The sequence below is a fragment of the Antedon mediterranea genome, chromosome 10, assembly GCF_964355755.1.
Source record: "Antedon mediterranea chromosome 10, ecAntMedi1.1, whole genome shotgun sequence".
In the NCBI taxonomy this organism is placed as follows: Eukaryota; Metazoa; Echinodermata; class Crinoidea; order Comatulida; family Antedonidae; genus Antedon; species Antedon mediterranea.
Window position 1 is genome coordinate 4,177,520 of NC_092679.1, and position 19,010 is coordinate 4,196,529.

The window sequence follows — 19,010 nt, forward strand, 5'->3', positions numbered from 1 at the left end:
CAGTTTTAATTCACGGGAAAACATGTTGTTGACAGGGCCTATTTTAAAGTTGTAATTTGTAGAATAGATTGAAAATGAAATATTTTTCAAATTTCCATTCACTCATGATAATTATTATTCTAGTTTACTACGCACCTTCACAGTCACTCCCATTTGCTTTCAACACATATCCCGTGTTGCATTCACAATAGTAACTTCCAGCTGTGTTCCTACAATGGTGTTCACATCCACCGTTGTTACCCGCACATTCATTGATATCTTAACAAATTAAATAGTTTTTATATTATCAATGTAAGCACTAATATAATACTAGTTACAAAACATGCATCCCATAAATTGATAGATTATTATTAACCAGCACTTGGAAGTAAAGAACATTAGAAAACTCAATTTCTGAATAACTGACCTGTTTCTGGTGTGTTATAAGTGTCACAGTATCTTTCTAATGTTTATTTTAAATGGTTTGATTAGAATATTTAGTATTCTTTTAAACTCATACTATTGATTTGTTACGATTAATGAACGACAATTTTGTATCATCTAAATGTTCTTGGTCATCATAATTATATATTGTTTCGTTATTACTAAGTGGTTATATTCAATAATCTACATAGACAATTAATGAATCTGACTTGCTCTAACCACCTTAATAACGACACTGGTACACTCTTTATTTGTATATGTAACTTACCAAGACATTTTGTTCCTTGAAATCCACTGCTGCACTCACAAGTGTCAGGATCAACGCATGATCCACCAACGCCACAATCATCGGGTAGACATAATGCTATAATAAATATTTTGATTTAAAAAAAAGTTTCTATGGTATTAATTATTAACTGGTAAAGTCCCTTTTTTTGGAGGCTACCACTTAATGTTCAAACGAAAGCATTATGATTTTGGTACATTTGTTTATTTTCCTCTTATCATTACATTTTTATTACGTAATATCATTACATCATGTTGAATTCTCCATGCTTACACAGAGCAAAATGAAATCCAGTTCGCTCTTAAAATTATTCAATCTTTTAAATGTTTTGTTCATTTCTCGGCCAATTTATATATTTATCTTACTTTCTGCCAAATTAAATTTACTTGAAAATTATATCGAGTGAATATATGAACTCACAAATTGTACAGCCTCCTAATCCATCTTCAGCCCAACCGCTACAGCAAAAGTAGTTTGTTGAGTCCACATCGTAATACTGGATTCTGTTTGCTGAAGTATATCTCCGACTTAAATAAAATCGTATTTTTAATAGATAAAAAAAATTAAAAACAAAAGAAGTAATGAATTGACAACAAAAATTAACAGTTCTAGAGTAATATACTGTAATATAAATTGTGCTAACGGGCCAAACACACCTGAGGTTGGGGGAAACATAATTGGATCGTATTTCTTTAGAATGGCTTTAGTAAGCCTACGTCGAGAACAGATCAGTAGACCTATCATTCATAAGATGTTACTCATGCCCCATTATGATTAGTTGTTTATTATTTACCCGTACGTTCTGCAGCGGTCCCAGTTAAATTACCTTTCCACACTACTACAAAACGTTAAGTAAATTTGCCAAAATGGATAAATATGTTGTGTCAGCCAGTCTTGGGTTTGAATTCCATCAATATCTTCAATATATTAGATATTAGAGATTAGAGGGTGGTTCAGTTATAGGAATCATGTTGGCCATCTTAATTAATCAATCTCATACATTATTCATGATTTCTGAAAACTACAAAATCATTGAAAAAGCATGACTTCTGTGTTCTTTCGTATGATAAAAATACGTGAACTTGATGGTTAAGTTTGTCTTCAGTTAACTCAGTCCAGCTTATGGAATTAATCTACCTCGAATTGAATAGGTCTAATCAATGTTTATTACCCCGATAGTCATTTATATGGTACTTGCAGAAACCAATGTTTATCCTAATATTTATTAGTCTGGAACTTGCACTAACCAATGTTTACCCTAATAGTCATTTATGGGGTAGGGCTACAATGTGCATGATACTACTCGAAAAATATTGTACAATTTTATGAGTTGCTCATTCAAATGTAAAAAAAAGGTAATTATCGTAAAATTCCATTAAGTTGAAAAACTTGTTCTGATTATTTACTTGTACTTGTTTTCCCGCCTATATTATATATATATATATATATATATATTAATTTGATAATGGACATTTTGTAGAGGTGCTAATTGCAAATAATTTAGGTAATTTTCCCATCTAGTTTTCTCGTTCAAATTATTGTTTATTCTTTTCAAAATACTGGACTGATTATTTCAAATTTGTATAGTCGTAAACATGACTTTACACGCCCCGTGGTTTTTGTTTGGGAACGGAATGTTAAAACGTACCTTGTTGAAATCAGCAACTGACACCTTTTGTTCTTATTTTATGAAGCTTCTGTCAATAATCTAGATTGCCTGTTTGCCAGACTATTTCAACATTTTATTACAATTAATGTTGTTTAGATAATAGACTGGAATTGAATCCCCCAACTGTTATAATGAGAGGTCCTATAAGCATATTATTTATACACCTACAATAACAATCAAGCAAGCTTGCCACAGTAACAGCCCTGTTTACAATGTAACTGCACAATATCATAGACATAGGCCTACATTATAAACTTTATGTAGGCCTTGGTGCTCTCAGAATGTAATTGTAATGCCTATAGTCTACACTAACAAACTTTTGTTTGCAAACTCCGATCTTGCCACTGCTTGACATTGTATTTTATTTTTGTGTATATGCACGGACGGCCAGAGAAGATCAACCATGTGTTGATCTGGGCCTCCGTAGTTAAATAAAGTTGAATTGAATTTAGTGAGAAGGTTTTGTATACTCCGGAGACTGTGGATCTAAACAACACGCGATCACCACAACACCAAGCCAATCCTCAATTGGACAGCCGCCAAAGGAAGACAAACTTTCTCCAAAAAGTAACAAACTCGGAATAATCAGGAAAGAGTATAATTTCACTCTTCCTTGGAATAATCATCGGCACAAAAGATTTGAATTTAAAACCAGCACAATTCTGCCGGTCACATTTACTATTTTATTAATTTCAAACATTATTTATACAGGATAAAAACATCAGATATAGATTTTAGAACAATAAGTGAAAACATAATTTTTTTTTTTTACGTAAGTGGTTAACTTTATTAAAACTGTAAAATTGCAAACGTCTATTTTAATGATCTTCATTTCTCATTTTTGTTTGGAGGACAAATACATCTTTAAGCCTGGTTCAGCGCAACGTATAATTTGACCAATCACGGCGCGGTGAATTATGATCAATGTTGTTTTTCAGGTGACGTCTGTTCTGTTGTTTTGATTCTTGTTGTCGGTATTCCTTCATGTTTCTCACTAAAATTTTGTGTTGAAATATTTCTTTAAAAAAACAAAATCAAAATTTAATATAGGTTAAAAAATAAAGAAACTATACGTAGACCATAATTTTTATTATTTTGATTTCACCCAGGATTGCTCTGCTTAACCTACTTCGTTCGTTCGTTTTTATTTCACATTGCATCACACTTGATGAATTGTTACAGATTAATTTAAAGTATTAAATAAAAGATGCAAAGCCTGGAAAAGACCATAAATTAGCTCAATATAGAGCTTTAAGTCTGGTTTCACCAGAACAAAATGAACTAATACTTGTATCAAATACAAATAAACAATATTCTTTATATTAAATTAATTGGAATAATGCAATAACACAACACTGCAACTTTTAGCACATAGGCCTACATACCTTATATATACACGACACACATAAGAAACTACAGATCATTCCAAAAATGAACCCTATGGCAATACTACAGGCTACTTTCCATGCAAAGACATCTTAAGAAGAAAATTTATAATTATTATCGATCGAAAAACGTATTGAGGTATTAAGGACAGAGTACTCAAATGGACTATTACACTATCACATTTTAAAGTCGTGCGAAAGATTAGATGGGATTGATTTTTCCATATTTTTCCTGACAGTGTGAATGTAGGGCAATTGGTTCCCGAGAAAGATTGGCCGGAGAGATGATCCTTTTAGATTAAAATGATTAGATTAAAAATGATTATACTGTAGTACGTATAACTACGTTTAGTGTTGTTGTTTAGGAAACTTTTTTGGTAACTATACGTAGGCCTACTGTTTATTGCACTGACTGTCTCATAAACATTACAAAAAAATCATATGGTATTGCAGCAAAAAAAAGGAGTTACTGCAGCCGCTGCAGTAGAATAATTTGGACATATTTCATTATAAAATGAATAGATGAATGAAAGCCCTCAGAAACTGATTGAAGTACAAAATATTGCCACAGAGGGCGCATGTTAAAAGAATACACATTTTCCTTTTTTGTTATTTGTGAAGTTATTAATGAACCGATTTTTTTAAAATTTCAATAAGCATGTTCTATCTACACCGACAAAGTCAGAATGATAACTTGAAAATTGTAGTAAAGCAAGTAAATTTGTATTTTGCCAAGCAATAATTGCACTGAAGACGAGGGCGCTATAGGCCTACGTTAGGGCATCAATAGGGAATTTATATTATTGTTTCTGTCTCATGATAGTTACCTGAATGATCCTTAACTTCAATTGTTGTCTTTTCCGATGTGATGTTTTCTAAGCGGTTTTCGCACATACAATGGTAACTTCCTTCATCACTTTTACTGATATTACGAAAACTAACCCATTTGTTCGTTTCATTTGAAAGCAATTGTTCATTTCGGTACCACGTGACAGAGGGGCTGGGGTAACCATTGCATATGCAGATCAAATCAACCATGTTACCTTGTTTTGTTGAAATTGTTCTTTTTTTAGTGTATTTTTTATTAAAATTCAAAGGAACCCGTTCTGCAATGTAAAATGAAATGTCTAGATAGAGTCTAGCAGACTATCACAAGTCATCATAAACGAGTCTGGCTGTATTAAATACTTTTAATCATGCCAAAATCTCTATACTTATTATTTCTTTTACAGCTCCTCGAGTAATAGGTACGCCATATGCCAAAATGTTCTTTTCAGGAATTTTAAGCAAAATCACTGTCTAGAACCTGTTTATAAATCCCTGATGATAGAATACTATACTCACGTTTTATGCTAATGTTAATGTGTTTATTTACAGTTCTTTGTGCAATAATTGGTTCGTGAGAATATACGGCACAAGAATAAATTCCGCTGTCATGTTCTCTTGCTTTTCGTATGGTGTGACTCGCTGCAAACGACATGATGTCGTCGCTTCCACTACAACTACAATCTTTTGAAGTGTTGGTGGGGCAACCGTCGGCATTTGGACATTCATTGTCACTGTTTATGTCGCAAAACCACATTTTCATTTCATACATTTGTATGCCCTACGAAAATCAAATATGCATACACATCAGTATAATATTGAAACTAAATTAGGGAGAATATAAGGTCGGGATATAGGGCCCAGGATGCAAAGACAAAATAAACTATACCTAACGCAAGCGTGGTTCCCACTAGCGACGCAACCCAAGGACGTTGACCAATGACAAGCAACAGGTTGAATAACTGAAGTTTAAAGTCAATAACATCCGTATTTTTTGCAACGGTGTAAGTGTTGCTGTTTATCGAAACGTTGTATAAGTGAGAGATGGGATCTGTGTACGAATCACCCCAAACATAAATGAATACAGCAAGGAATTGTTATGAGACAACCGAACAATCATTTGCACAGCTTTGCGTAAAGTGCGGATTTGGTCTTGTTTTTGTGGAATGTGTGGTTGGAAGTGTTGGGGGGGGGGGGGGGAGTGGAGGTTGTGTTCATCGTGATGTTGAATTTGTGAAGGTAGACGACCTAGTAAATTAATCTCACCCTTTCTGGTAGTTTCTTTGTGGCATTACATGTGATGGTTATATCTTGTCCTGGTGTAAATTCATACCCGTTAGTAGGCGAATCAATTTGAATGTATAGGTGTCCTTTATCCTCTTCGTTTGACACTAGACATTCACACACACAAAAACAGAACAAACATGTTGTGTAAATCTGATACCTTAAAATGTTTCCTTTATCTCAATAATCAATCAACTGTTTAGAGAGTAACTTAACTGAGAATTTATAAAAAGTAAAACAGCTTTTGCATCCCAGACGTTCTAATTCAATACTTTAATATTGAAGTAGTAAATAATATAGCAATAACATACATCTGTAAACGAGAGTGTGTGACGGTATTGACGTGTTTTCACTGGTCAATCAGTGTATATGGGGATCAGTCAGTATTCGGTCAGAAGAAACAGAAATAAAAGTGTCGATCTATTGTCAGCTGATTAATCGATATTTAATCTGTTAAAAATTATTTTTTAAGTAAGCTAAGACTTACCTCCGTCACTTGATGTAGGCCTATTGTTGAAGCCCGCTTGAACTAAGCTAGTAAGGAAGTAGGAAAGAACTAAGCTTACTACACCAAACACTGAACTTAATTTCATAATCATTGTGGATCGTTTCGTCTTGATTGTAACGTATTGACTCTCATTAACCCGAGTCCTGCCGTAAACTGTAACAAGACCATACATAGAGAGCATACATACAGGCAATAGGAAATTATACTTTTAACGTTTCCATTGTAGATATTTTAAAATATTCTGTTGTTTCTAAAACGATGCTATGGAAAGTCCGCCATTATGTCATGAGATCGGTTTATGAAGCAATTTCCTGGTGTATAGGCCTAATATAGTATATTAAATTCGGTCAATTGAAGCGATGTGCTTCCGTCCGTAGACTTTCAGTTTGTTGAAGTCTAATGGTCGTCTGTTGTCCCATTGAAAACATTGAAAATAATATTAATTTTTTTTGTTTTTGTTGAATATGCCATTTCAATTTCACAGAAAACAGTTGACAATTTGATCGAAACATATGTAACTTTTTTATAAACCGGTGCACAAAAAACATTTCTGTTTATCATACATTCCTATAATTATCGAGCCATTAACACACAAACATACAGGGGTGAAAACATAACCTCCTTGGCGGAGGTAATAACTAGAATTTAATTCGTTACTTTGACGAATTATAGGTGCTCATTTTTATAATTTTATTGACATTCATATTTTGCACGTATGTTAACATACAATCGGAAAATGTTGATGCCATCCTATTATACGCTTAGTGTTGAGTTGTGCCTATATATGCCATATACATTATGTACAGTATATACTGTATACGGTATCTATATACAGTGTAGCACCTACTTTTTAACTCCAACTGGCCATATGATAACGTCACAGTATCTGATAGGCTTAATTTTTATATGAATACATATCTACATTGCACCAGCTCTCATAATAAGTTATAAACATCAAGGTCAACTTTAATTCAGAAGAGCTGTAAGGTATTCAAATTTACCTTGTAAGTGAAATTACGTAACCACCGTTATTTAAATTTTAAGACGTGATGACGTTATCCAAATGAAAATCTTGGCAACTCATAAGTAACATAATTGGTTGAGGTAGAATATATTAAAAATTAAAAGAAAATTGATCACAGATAAGCGAGTTGCGCTCTGTTGAATATGGTGGTCTATGACAAAAGGGGAAAAAACCCTATTTTAAAAATTCATGTGGCCAAATGATGACGTCATACCATTTTGTACGTCTAATGTGTATATACATTTATATCATGGAGGAAAAACCCTCCATGTTTATATCTACAACTCATTGGCTTCCATAATAAGTTAAAAAAATTGGGGTCACCTTCCATTCTGAAGAGTTATATTCATTTTAAAAAGGCTTTATTTTTTACCATTTTTATCACTTTTGTACAATTAATGTGCGCATTTTGTCTTTTTTTTAACGTGCTCGTATAGCACTATTTTAAGTCGAAATGGACTCAAATTTGGTGACTGTACCAAGGAAGATGAGTAGAATGCAATTTGTACAAAAAAATGTATTTTTTACGCTTTTTATGTACGCACGCGCAAAAACGTGTTTTTGCGCAGTAATTTTTTAAAACATGCAAATGCTCTAAATTTTATTTGCTAGTATTTTGACCTTGACCTGAAGTTTACCTGTAGTGAATTTCATTAATATGTGATAGGCCTAATGAATTATGGATTTCAGGATTAAAGTGATGAGTTACGTCATTTACTCAGAACTTGCAAAGTTGGGTGAGAAGAAAAGGGCATTGCAGGAAAGGAGTGGTTCTTTCAAACCCTCGTCCGCTGGCTCCCTGGTAAGATGTTGAAAGGACATTACAAAATATCCAAAATATTGTCTTACAACATCAAGTGTTCGAATGGAGCATACACCACGTGATAAAAATGGGAATTCCCCGTCGACGATCCAGGAAAAATAAACATAACCTTTGACATAGAGCCTGAATGAATGAATGAGCACCATGTATGTATTTCTTTGTTTGGTTTTTGTACCGATTTAATATTCTTTCCTAAACTAAATTTTCGAGGTGATTGCTTTGAATACTGTACACTCGTGATTGATCCTGTTCGATAGAATTTGAGCCTCTCTGTCGGGACAATTCCGTGACAAAGAAAGAGCAAGGCTTTCTGAAGCACCAACAGCTCCCTAACTAAAAGATAGGCTAGGTCTTAATAATCGACCGTCATCATTTGGCCTGCACCATTTGGCCTACATCATCGGGCCTAGCCTAGTAGACAATTTTAGGCCTACTTACTAGGTAATTTTGTACCCGAATTTGCAATAAACATTTTTTATGTCGTTTTTTAAATTAGAGTTACACAAAAGTGTAAGATTTTCGCTAATTTTTTTTTTTTTAATGCCCTCTTAATTAAAGTGTACTCTTAGTTATTGTTTTTTTACAGTATGCACAGTGTCAAGACTAGAGAAATTTATAATGAAGGGATGGTGTCCAGATATTATATTATTTGTTATGCAGTCATGCTATTAGTGGTCGTGTCTGCAAAAAAAATAAAAACTGAAGAAGAAGGTAAGAGATTCGTTCTTGTTTCTGTAGACTGTAGTACTAGTAGACAATTGGTTCAGGGAGTAATTTCTTACTTTGTACTACTAGTTTTTTTATTTATTTGTTTAATTAAACTTTAGCAGGGTAACCCTAAACAGCATATTCTGACAATCAAGGGGCCCTCATATAACATATAAAAAACATACATGAAAAAAATATGAACTATATGAAAAAAAAAAAACTACTATGCTCTGTTACTGCTAAATTGTCCGGATTTGATCTTTAAATTTAGAGAACATAGAGTTAAATCCTTTAGTCAAAATGCTAAGATTTAAGTTTGTGAAAGGGCAGGGTTGAATCCATCAAATATTCTCTATCCTTCCCTGGCCACACCCTCACAACTTTAATCTGATATTTTAAATTAAGTGACACCTAATTTATTTAATTCTGAATGTTATATATTTGTTACGTTCTTAATATTTTTTATTTGAAATAAAGGATGATTTTATTACTATTATTGATACTTAATATTATTATCCTACTGCCCAAATGTTTATATACAAATTAGAGATTACGTTAAAATGAAAATATTTCATGTTTGTGTGCTAACATAGGTGGTTATAATACTACAGATTTATTACAATTACATCCAGTGATAACATCCCCAGCTGTAAGTGGACCATATGAAATGGTTATAGGAGAAACTCTGCATTTATCTTGCAACGTCAACAAAAAAGTAGACTATGTAAGTTGATATTGTGTTGGTTTGGTAAACATTGACAAAGAGTGAAAAAAAGGATAGAATAGTTGTAAGAAATGATGAGAAAGATAAAACACAAAACATTGCATACAGATGAGTAACATTTTTTTCGCTGAGGCCCAACAACAAAATTTGATCAAATGAAAAAGATGGGCTTATATTTGGATACGGACCTAAGCCTTATCATACCAGGGTGGGACAATTTTAAATATTGTGTTTAAAATTTACCATTGACTTAAATTCAATTTAAAGTTATTTTTGTTTTCCAGAATTTTCAGGGCCACCGGCCAATATTCATGTGGTGGTGTAATTCAACTGCAAAGCCTTGTCATAATAGTAGCGCGCCATTATTATGTAACATTTGTATTAATGTAACCAAAAGTGGCAATGAGGCTAACACATCCAGTACTGAATTGACTATTGAACATGTCACCAAGGCCAACACCAGTACATATACCTGCATTGCATTTACTGATGATGATGACTATAGTGCCAGCCCAGTAAATATCAGTATTCAGGTCATAGTTCACGGTATGTGCTTTTGAATAAATATGGCAACATACTGTCTCATTTGTACATGCTTACAACAAACAGCTAACACTAACAGATAAAGAGTACAGCTAATGAAAAACATCTCAAGTGTACAGCTAACAATAAACAGCTAAAGAGTACATCTAACAGCTAACAACAAACAGCTAAAGTGTACAGCTAACAATAAACAGCTAAAGAGTACATCTAACAGCTAACGACAAACAGCTAAAGTGTACAGCTAACAATAAACAGCTAAAGAGTACAGCTAACAACATACAGAAAGTGTACAACAATAAATAAAATAGTACAGCTAATAACATACAACTAACAAAAACAGCTGTATTATTATTATTCATTATACAACTTTTACAATTTTAGATCTAAAAATCGATAAACTATTCAAAAAATAAACTTCTCGAACAACAATTTTCTATATTAAACTTAATAATTGATGTTTTACAGAAAAAGTTAAACCAAAGTTGACAGTTACACAGAGTGTGATTAAAACTATAGGAAGATTTGTTGAACTTGTTTGCATCGATAGTGTGGGCTACCCAACTACTAGTATTTCATGGTATAAGGATAGTCATTTTGTACATAGTGGTAGGCTTCTGCGATTAGACAATGTTAGCCACCATGATGCGGGAGTATATCATTGTTCCGCAGTGAATCGTTTCAATCGAGTGAATTCATCTGTTATTCTCAAGGTTCAGGACGATAGTAAGATGAAATGAAAGGCTTGTACCCTTTTCACATGTGCCTTGAGAAATCTTGGGAGATAAAGCTTAGTTGCGCGCTATTTGATTACTATGACTGGTCAGTTTAATACCAGGGCAATACATGCGCGCAGTAAGAACTCGGGACATCTCGGAACAAAAAAACATCCTCTCATCAGTGTGTTTTTTTTTCTCCAAAATTGTCTTAACAGTATGCAAACATTTTTACAACTTTGCTTTTTGCAGGTGTGAAAAGGGTATAAAACCTCTATTAGTTTCCAATACTTTTTTTCACATTAATGTGAATTCAAATCTACACATTGAAAAATAACCCATACTTTCTGAATGAGGTTTAAATATGAGCTAAAGGGTTTTGACTTGTTTTAACTGTGAGAAAATCCTAGTACTGGGTACGAGGATTGAACCAATTTCTGTGGTTTTTTTTTATAATGATATTTATTTTTATTTTCATAGTGATATTTATTTATTTTTATAGTAATGACATCTTTTTCTTTATCCTGTTTATTACATAAATGGATACTTTTGTAAACTTCGTCTTATTTTGAATAGTTTCAGAATCATTCACTAAATATAATGTGATTGTAGGCTGTCCAGCAGCACTATTTGCAATTATTGGTAAGCTTTGTTGTTATTTTTGCCTTCATAGCCGTCCATAGCTTTTTTGTGTTGCTGTTTAACATTGTGAGGTTTTTGTACAATAATGCGTTAGGCTGGTTAAAAACTAGGCAACCTGTAGTATCCTTAAGTTGTGCATGCTTCATTTACTCTCTATTCTTAATTCTGGCCCCGAAACCTTGACTCAGAAATACCGGGATGGTGTCCGGCGGGGGATAGTTTTACCATAGTTAAGCTTAGTTACATTTTTTTTTCACATTATTGATTGTCTCCATCCCCGAAACCTCGACTAAGAAATACCGGAATGGTGTCCGGCGGGGGATAGTTTATTACCATTAGTTAAAGTCTAATGTAAAGCGGGGTCAGTGATCCATTAGGCGCTATATAAATACTGTTTATTATTGTTATTATTATTATTTATAGAATAAAAAAAAGCGCCCTTTAGTCAGTTATAATTATATTCAAGAGGACAGAAGCATTAGGAAAGTATCACGAGGAAGCTTATAGTTACTAAGGCTGAAAAATGAATAAAAAATAAAAATAAACAAAACTAATTGATAATAGATCATTATTTCTTAATTATTAAATAGAATATCAATTTAAAAAAAGTATCATTTAATGAAGAAAGAACAGTAATTAAAACTATTGATTGGTGTTTTTTTTGTAAGAAATATTTCTTGTTTATTATGAAACAGGTATTTCTGTTTGGATTTACATACGAAAGGTTCAGGAGAAACGTAATTGCAGATGCATGTCCAACCCAAGCCAGGCAGAAAATGAAAATCTGATTAATTAAGAGCAAGATTTGTCCCTAACAATTACCAACAAAGTTCCAGTTATTTGTGTTGTCTTTAATCAAAGGTAGGTCTTATCTAGGCCTATTACAAAACAAAAGTGTGTGACATTATATTGAAAGCTCTGTCCACACTATCAAAGTAGTTCGACCAAAAATGTGGATGCCATTAAATTGAAATATACTGTACTAACTAAAGCTCTGTCCACACTATCAACTAGTTTGACAACAAAATGTGGGATGTGACCAAATATGGTATTGATATGATGTCATCATGTCCATATATGGGCACATCACATTTGTTTTTGTCACATAAAGTTTGATAGTGTAGACAGAGCTTAAGTTAGAGTGGTAATTGAGTTCTGTTGGCTCATTTCTGATCAACTTGGTAAAACATGGTATAAACATAAACAGTGGTTATTTTTGAAAACATTTATTTTTTTTCAATTACAATTAATTACAATTGCATTATTGCAACAAAAAAAGTTGACCTGGTCAGTCACGCTTGTGCTTTTTAATTATAAAACTAATTTATGCAGCTTTTTTGAAAATTAGGAAATTATGCAAATAAAAAGAATGCAGGTTAATTTATCAATAATTTTGATATAATACTGCGTATATATTTATATATTATTTATAGTTTTTATATTATATAAATTTCATATATACGTCATGAAACACCGTGGGAAAAAATCTATACTGTTTATAGGTACAATTTTTTTTTGTCACAAAAACTTCTTTTTTACAATTTTAATGACTTTATGTTAGTTAGTTTTCTACAGATGAAATTGTATAAAAAAAAATTTTTTTTAGGCTGATTTTACTTAAATTTGTTTGTATAGTTGCGTGACAATGTTTAATGTGTCATGACAAATATGTACAGTACTACTACCTATTCAAAAAATAAATTCTCTTTTAATTAAATACAAATATACAATTTAATGAAGAAATATGCACTCTGAACATTTAATATAGTAAGTACAGCCTCATATTTTGATCTGAGTGGAGTCACTAAAACTTTGATTTCCACTTGGATGCAACGACATTGGCACAAAGTGAGGTGACCAATCACAAGCGACAGTTCAGATGGTCCATCACGTCGTGATTGGTCAAATTATTGACGCCCTCTTATTTCCCACTGATTGCATCCAAATGGGAACCAATCATTAGTGTCCATTCCTTTTAGTTGGTTTAAAGTTTATTTTAAGATTTTTCATTCAGCCTTGTTGAAGATATGTAAATATTATAAAAGTGTATATGAATACAAAAATGTCGACTTTCATAAATAAATTGCGTTTATTTCAATTTTTTTTCTAGGAGTAATACTAAAATCTACATTGGTTTCACCCCCCCCCCCCATGTACATACTCCGCGATACGCTGTGTTTGTTAAGGGGCATACAACCGATTGTGTCGCAGCCACAGATAAATCCTTTAATCTCTGAAACTCTCCATTCTGTTGTTAGATTGCCTTGGTTGAACACTGAAATTGATCTAAATTGAACTAAATCTAGGAAGCAAAAAGCATGCTTGGTAATTTACACTAGTGGCTATATCTTATAATATCTAACATTATATAAATAATATAATATTTATAATAATAATAATAGTGTATAAACATTAATATCATTAGTTTTTCTACTTTAACGCAGGAACTCTGATTTGCTTTGAAACAAATCCTAAACCCTAACATCCTCCTAAATATAGGAATACAGTATATTTTGTTGGTTAAAACACAACCATATTATTACAACACTTACATTCATCAACGAATGTGTTATCGTTATATTCTCAATGATACATACAAAAATACATACAAAAATACATAATATTTTGTATTTTTTACGGTTTGTATGTTTGATGTCTTTAATAAATAAATTCTCTTCTTAAAGATGTATTGACAAATTTAAAAAAAAAATAAAAATTCCGAAAAAAGTGGATCATTTTGAAGTATTATAATAGTTATTAACTTTCACCAAAAATTAGTCTAAAAAAAAAATCATTTAACTGAAATACAGATGTTTTTTTGTTCAAAAAATAACTTTGACTTCCAGTCAAAGTTTTCGATCAAAACATGTCCCATAATGGAACGCGGTTGTTTGTCTACTCTGTATGCATAATCATAAAACTTCCTCGCGATCTGTGTGAAAACACCTTCTTAACAGTGATGAGTTGTACACAATCCAAATTAGCATATGCATAATGCATACTCGTGGTTTGAAATCTTTGTTTACTTTAGCTCGCGACGATTTTTCAGACGAAATGTAATAAAACTAATTTACCTGTTAATTACGTAAACTTGTTGTTTTTGGCTCGAATTTTGAATAACTTTAATATTACTTTGATATTGCCAATTTAAATTTAGAATATTTTGACCTTCATTTTTTTGTGTTCCAAGAGACAATACATCTTTAAATAATTTGAAATAAATAAATAAATATAAATATGTATTTTTATATAGAGAATGTAATTAGAAATACAGAATTCAATTATATTGAATTATAGGACTTTTTTATCTGTCACTTGGCCCTTCATCTGTCATAAACATTAGCGCCATTGGATTTGTTAGTGAAGGGTAACGGTCTGACCGGAGGTACATTGCGTAATTGTCGGGTGACCTTGCGAGATAAAATGGTGTCCTTGCGTACTCTTTGTTGAATTGTTGATTGATCATGAACAAGAAGGAAGATGAACCCCACGATACGGGTTGTATACAGAAGAATGCTGAAAGTCCTTCCTGAAAATAGAATAAAATGAATTATAGTATAATGCACTGTTATTAATATTTGTTCCCAAAAGGTTTCCAATTTGTGAAATGTCAATTGTACATTATAATACATACACTGCATTGTTTTGTTTAGTTCGTACTACCTTGTTTCCACTTCGGTTTTGTTTGAATAAAAAAAGTTGATGGATGTTTTGAATGATCATTTGTTTGATTGATTGATCATTTATTTTTATCGATTGATTGATTAAATTGGTTCAGGTTTGCTTGCTTGTGTTATGCCACAAATCCTGGAGATTGGTTCTCACTAGCACGCAAGGCAAGGGCGTAAGCACAACCAATCATCCATCGCGTCGGGATAGGTCAATTTACTTTCGTTGCGCTTATGTACGTGCGTTGCGCTTACGTACGTGTGTTGCACTTACGTACGTGCGTTGCGCCGTGCGTTGTGTTCAAGTGGAATATAACAAATAATCACAAATTCAGACTTACTATTTCGTTAACTTTTATTTTATCTGTGTTAACGGCCAAAAGAATGACCTTGTCGTCTTTCTGGTAGATACATAGCTGATATGGAAAACTGTATTTGTCTGATTTTGTAGGATCATGCATCATCAGCTGTACCTGATTGTTGCGCGTCTGACTAATCTTTCTAAATTGTATTTCAGCTGTAATAAAGTATAATTTAAAATGAATATGAAAAAATGTCATTAGCTGAAAGGTTAAATACGTAATGTTTTTTAGATAAGTTACTTTTATACGAACTCTGGAAATTTCTTGGGGAAAACCAGATGAATGCGTTTCTATCAATCAATAGGGGCGTTTTCAAATTATTGTTTTGCAGAAGTAGGTTACAGCTGAGCTCGCCATGTCAAGATAGGAACTCGTAACAGCCCTTTGATCTTATGTCTGGCTGCGACAAATACAGTGCAATCGTACTGCACTGTACTATGTATATTCTCCGCGGTGTCTGTTAAAGGAGCGTGGAACTGATCGTGTCGCAGCCACAGATAAACCCTTTGATTGCCGGAGCTCAGCATCCTGATTTTTGATTGCCTTTGTTAGTTTCTGCTCAAAATATTAAAACAGTACTTACATGCTAGGCTCTTGTTTTTATCATAAGCGTATCCTTTAAAATCAACACTGTAGCCTTTCAAATTTGATGGCAGGCCTACTGCCGCCTTCTTTGTTATCTGCAGTGCATTTCTTCCCATATTTTGCTGATTTGACCAAGGCAAAAAATGCACAATGTCCCTGTCTGCGGGATACTAAAATTTGAAATAATAATTAGAATGCATATTATTTTAGGCCCCTATGTTAAAATGGCGACCATCTTGGATTTCAACATGGTTGCTAAACGAAAATATTTACTTTAATAGCAATATATTTGGAATCTAAGTAGGCCTATAAATATAGACACCATTTTTAACCTGCTATGTTACTCTATAACCCATCTTGGATTTTAACATAGCGGCTGAAATAGTATTTATAACTTTAATAACAATTTATAACATATTATTTGGAATCCTCAGTATCACAAACGTATAGGTATAGATACCATTTTTAACCATGCTATGTTACCACAAAACGATTCAAAGTAGTTGTTTTAACGAACACTATTTTCCAGTTAAAGATATATTGTCCCTCTTAAAAAACTGTTTTAAATTTTTGTTGAATACCGGTATGCCAAATAATAGTTATTCACTTTGACCAGAAATTGGATCGAAAAAAAGTCAAATTGGCTGCCAGCCAATGAGTTTTTGATTTATTTTATCAAATTCAAAAATGTCCACTTAATAAGTCAAAACATTATTTTCAGATAAAACCACAAAAAGTCTTGATTTTTCATGTTTTGGTGGACAATACATATTTAATACAATTGTCCCCGTTCGATTTTTTTTCTTTAAAGAACCGGAAGTTTGGGTGCGGTCCCGCCGTCACATGAACAATGATTTATTTACAGCACCCGGCCACTCGGGGAATTTCCCCAAAACTAGCAAGTATGATTTGAATACATATTCGAACAATTAATTATGGTTAATGGTAGGCCCACTTAATCAATCATTGCCTCTTAGTTTAAATTTCTTAATGTACGTTATCTACTTTTGTTTCGGCTGAACTTGTACTAAAGATTCGTACGATGATTGTATTAAATGTAATCTAGGGCTCTACCGGTATTTGACCCGCATCCACAATAATTTGAAAACTAATTGAAAGTGCTATCAATTAAGTATGGTATAAAACATCAGGATTGGTTTCCACTTAGACGCAACGCAATGACGTAAGCGCGCCGCAAGTACTATTTGACCAATCACGCCCTACGTGTTTGCGCTACGTTCAAATGGGAACCAAGCTTTAAGTATATTCGTGGTTAAGAAACTTACCCTAAGTTCGATTTCGGCGGGAGGGATGGGATACATGCTATCGACTTGATCATCTCCTCTCAAAACTTCATTGTTATTGTATCCTCCAGCTGGTTGCAATTTCTCTGAATCTGATAGATATTTCTGTTCTTCTGTCATTATAGGCGGCATTATAGTTTTGCTGTAACTAATACGTTTTGCGTATAATATGAATAGTATGTTTTGCTGCTTAGGCTTTACTGATGATAGAAAAATTCGTCGAGTCTATATAAATTGTACTTTGATCGTTAATCCTGATAAGATGATTGGTTGACTTGCGTTATTGCGTCACTCGCCGATACTTATGAACTGAAATATGAAAATGAAACACTTCACTGTAACATATTTAGGGATTTTTCATTATTGCATCAATTCTATATATGGATACTGTGTTTTTTATTATAACTTTATTGTGTTGGAATTTGGCGGGTGGGAATAAATAGATCTTTGATTTTTGCTTAATCATGCCTGCATGCACCCCGCGAGTGCACCCCCTGCGCGTGCACTAGACCAGGGAATAATGGATGGTGGGTACATGTTTTATACATAGTCGTACGTCAAGCTATATTTTTTCTTGGTATTAAAAATGTATGGCAAAGTAAGAAGGCATCTACGATGGTGTGTTTTTTTTTATTTTGATGCAAATAAAAGATCCTTTTTGTTTGCAACCAGCTACCTATACCATTAGCTCCCCCACTCCACCACTGTTCCCCCATACTTCTATTCCTTCCCACTATCTCTTCCACACACCCAACCGCCCCTCCCCCACCCCACCATATCTCCTATACTCCACTTATCTCAACACCCCATCAAGTTGTTATATTTTCATTCATTCATTCGTTTTATTATTCCACATAAAATAAATCATTTTAAATCAAGATATCCTTGTTACGGTTTTGTTTATCGGTGGATACGTTCAAAGCCGAAAGGGGCTTTCGGGCTGAGTTTCCAAAGGACATTATATTTTTGTTTATGGTAAGGTAAAAACAACAAAAATACGCAGGATGTTAGAAGTGAAACCAGAAACAACTTTCATTCATTCAGCATAACTATTTTCTATTGTGTTTGACCATAGATCCGGAACTATTCCATATGAAGCATATTTATGTGTTCATTCATTACAGTAGTATTTGTTTATACTAGATTTCCGTTTTTACTAATAATTATTTTCTATTGTGTTTGACCATAGATCCGGAACTATTCCATATAAGGCAGATTTATGTCTTCATTCATTTGTAATTACAGTAGTATTTGTTTATACTATTACTAGATTTCCGTTTTTACTAATAATTATTTTTACGTTTTCCCAATCCGTTTAAGGTATATACAATAAAACCGCTATATGAGACCATTGTAGGCCTTATGCGTTTGAATTTTCAACTCCCCGGAAAAAAAAAAACTTTTTTTATGCATCAAAAATAAAAGGAATTTCGAAAGATGTTTTGCAGTTAAGATGTCCCATGTGTGGGTGCCGAATACTCGTGATGCCGGTCACAAGACGTTACTGCAAATGTAAGCTGAAACCGGCAGATAT

General features: G+C 33.0%; 3 protein-coding genes across 5 annotated transcripts; 1 reads left to right on the top strand and 2 right to left on the bottom strand.

Annotated features, from left to right (window-relative positions):
- Window positions 1-3,066: 3,066 nt before the first annotated feature.
- LOC140060518 (uncharacterized) lies at window positions 3,067-6,682 on the bottom strand. The gene is made up of 6 exons (XM_072106772.1): window positions 6,360-6,682; window positions 5,855-5,979; window positions 5,108-5,369; window positions 4,591-4,869; window positions 3,764-3,855; window positions 3,067-3,396 (listed from the first exon to the last, which is right to left on the bottom strand). Exons 1-6 carry the CDS (start codon window positions 6,559-6,561, stop codon window positions 3,373-3,375), a joined length of 984 nt encoding a protein of 327 aa, XP_071962873.1. The 5' UTR covers window positions 6,562-6,682; the 3' UTR covers window positions 3,067-3,372.
- A 1,469-nt stretch (window positions 6,683-8,151) lies between these two features.
- On the top strand, window positions 8,152-13,702 carry LOC140060550 (V-set and immunoglobulin domain-containing protein 1-like). Of its 3 annotated transcripts, none has more exons than XM_072106814.1 (7): window positions 8,152-8,373; window positions 8,814-8,938; window positions 9,529-9,659; window positions 9,944-10,205; window positions 10,668-10,925; window positions 11,492-11,557; window positions 12,253-13,702. In XM_072106814.1, exons 1-7 carry the CDS (start codon window positions 8,363-8,365, stop codon window positions 12,351-12,353), a joined length of 954 nt encoding a protein of 317 aa, XP_071962915.1. In that variant the 5' UTR covers window positions 8,152-8,362; the 3' UTR covers window positions 12,354-13,702. The 3 variants fall into 3 exon arrangements, with proteins under 3 accessions (XP_071962915.1, XP_071962918.1, XP_071962916.1); XM_072106817.1 differs by having other exon boundaries at window positions 9,547-9,659; XM_072106815.1 differs by lacking the exon at window positions 8,152-8,373 and adding an exon at window positions 8,410-8,668.
- A 576-nt stretch (window positions 13,703-14,278) lies between these two features.
- LOC140060551 (uncharacterized) lies at window positions 14,279-18,317 on the bottom strand. Its single transcript, XM_072106818.1, has 4 exons — window positions 17,459-18,317; window positions 16,171-16,342; window positions 15,567-15,742; window positions 14,279-15,086 (listed from the first exon to the last, which is right to left on the bottom strand). Exons 1-4 carry the CDS (start codon window positions 17,606-17,608, stop codon window positions 14,862-14,864), a joined length of 723 nt encoding a protein of 240 aa, XP_071962919.1. The 5' UTR covers window positions 17,609-18,317; the 3' UTR covers window positions 14,279-14,861.
- Window positions 18,318-19,010: the final 693 nt, after the last annotated feature.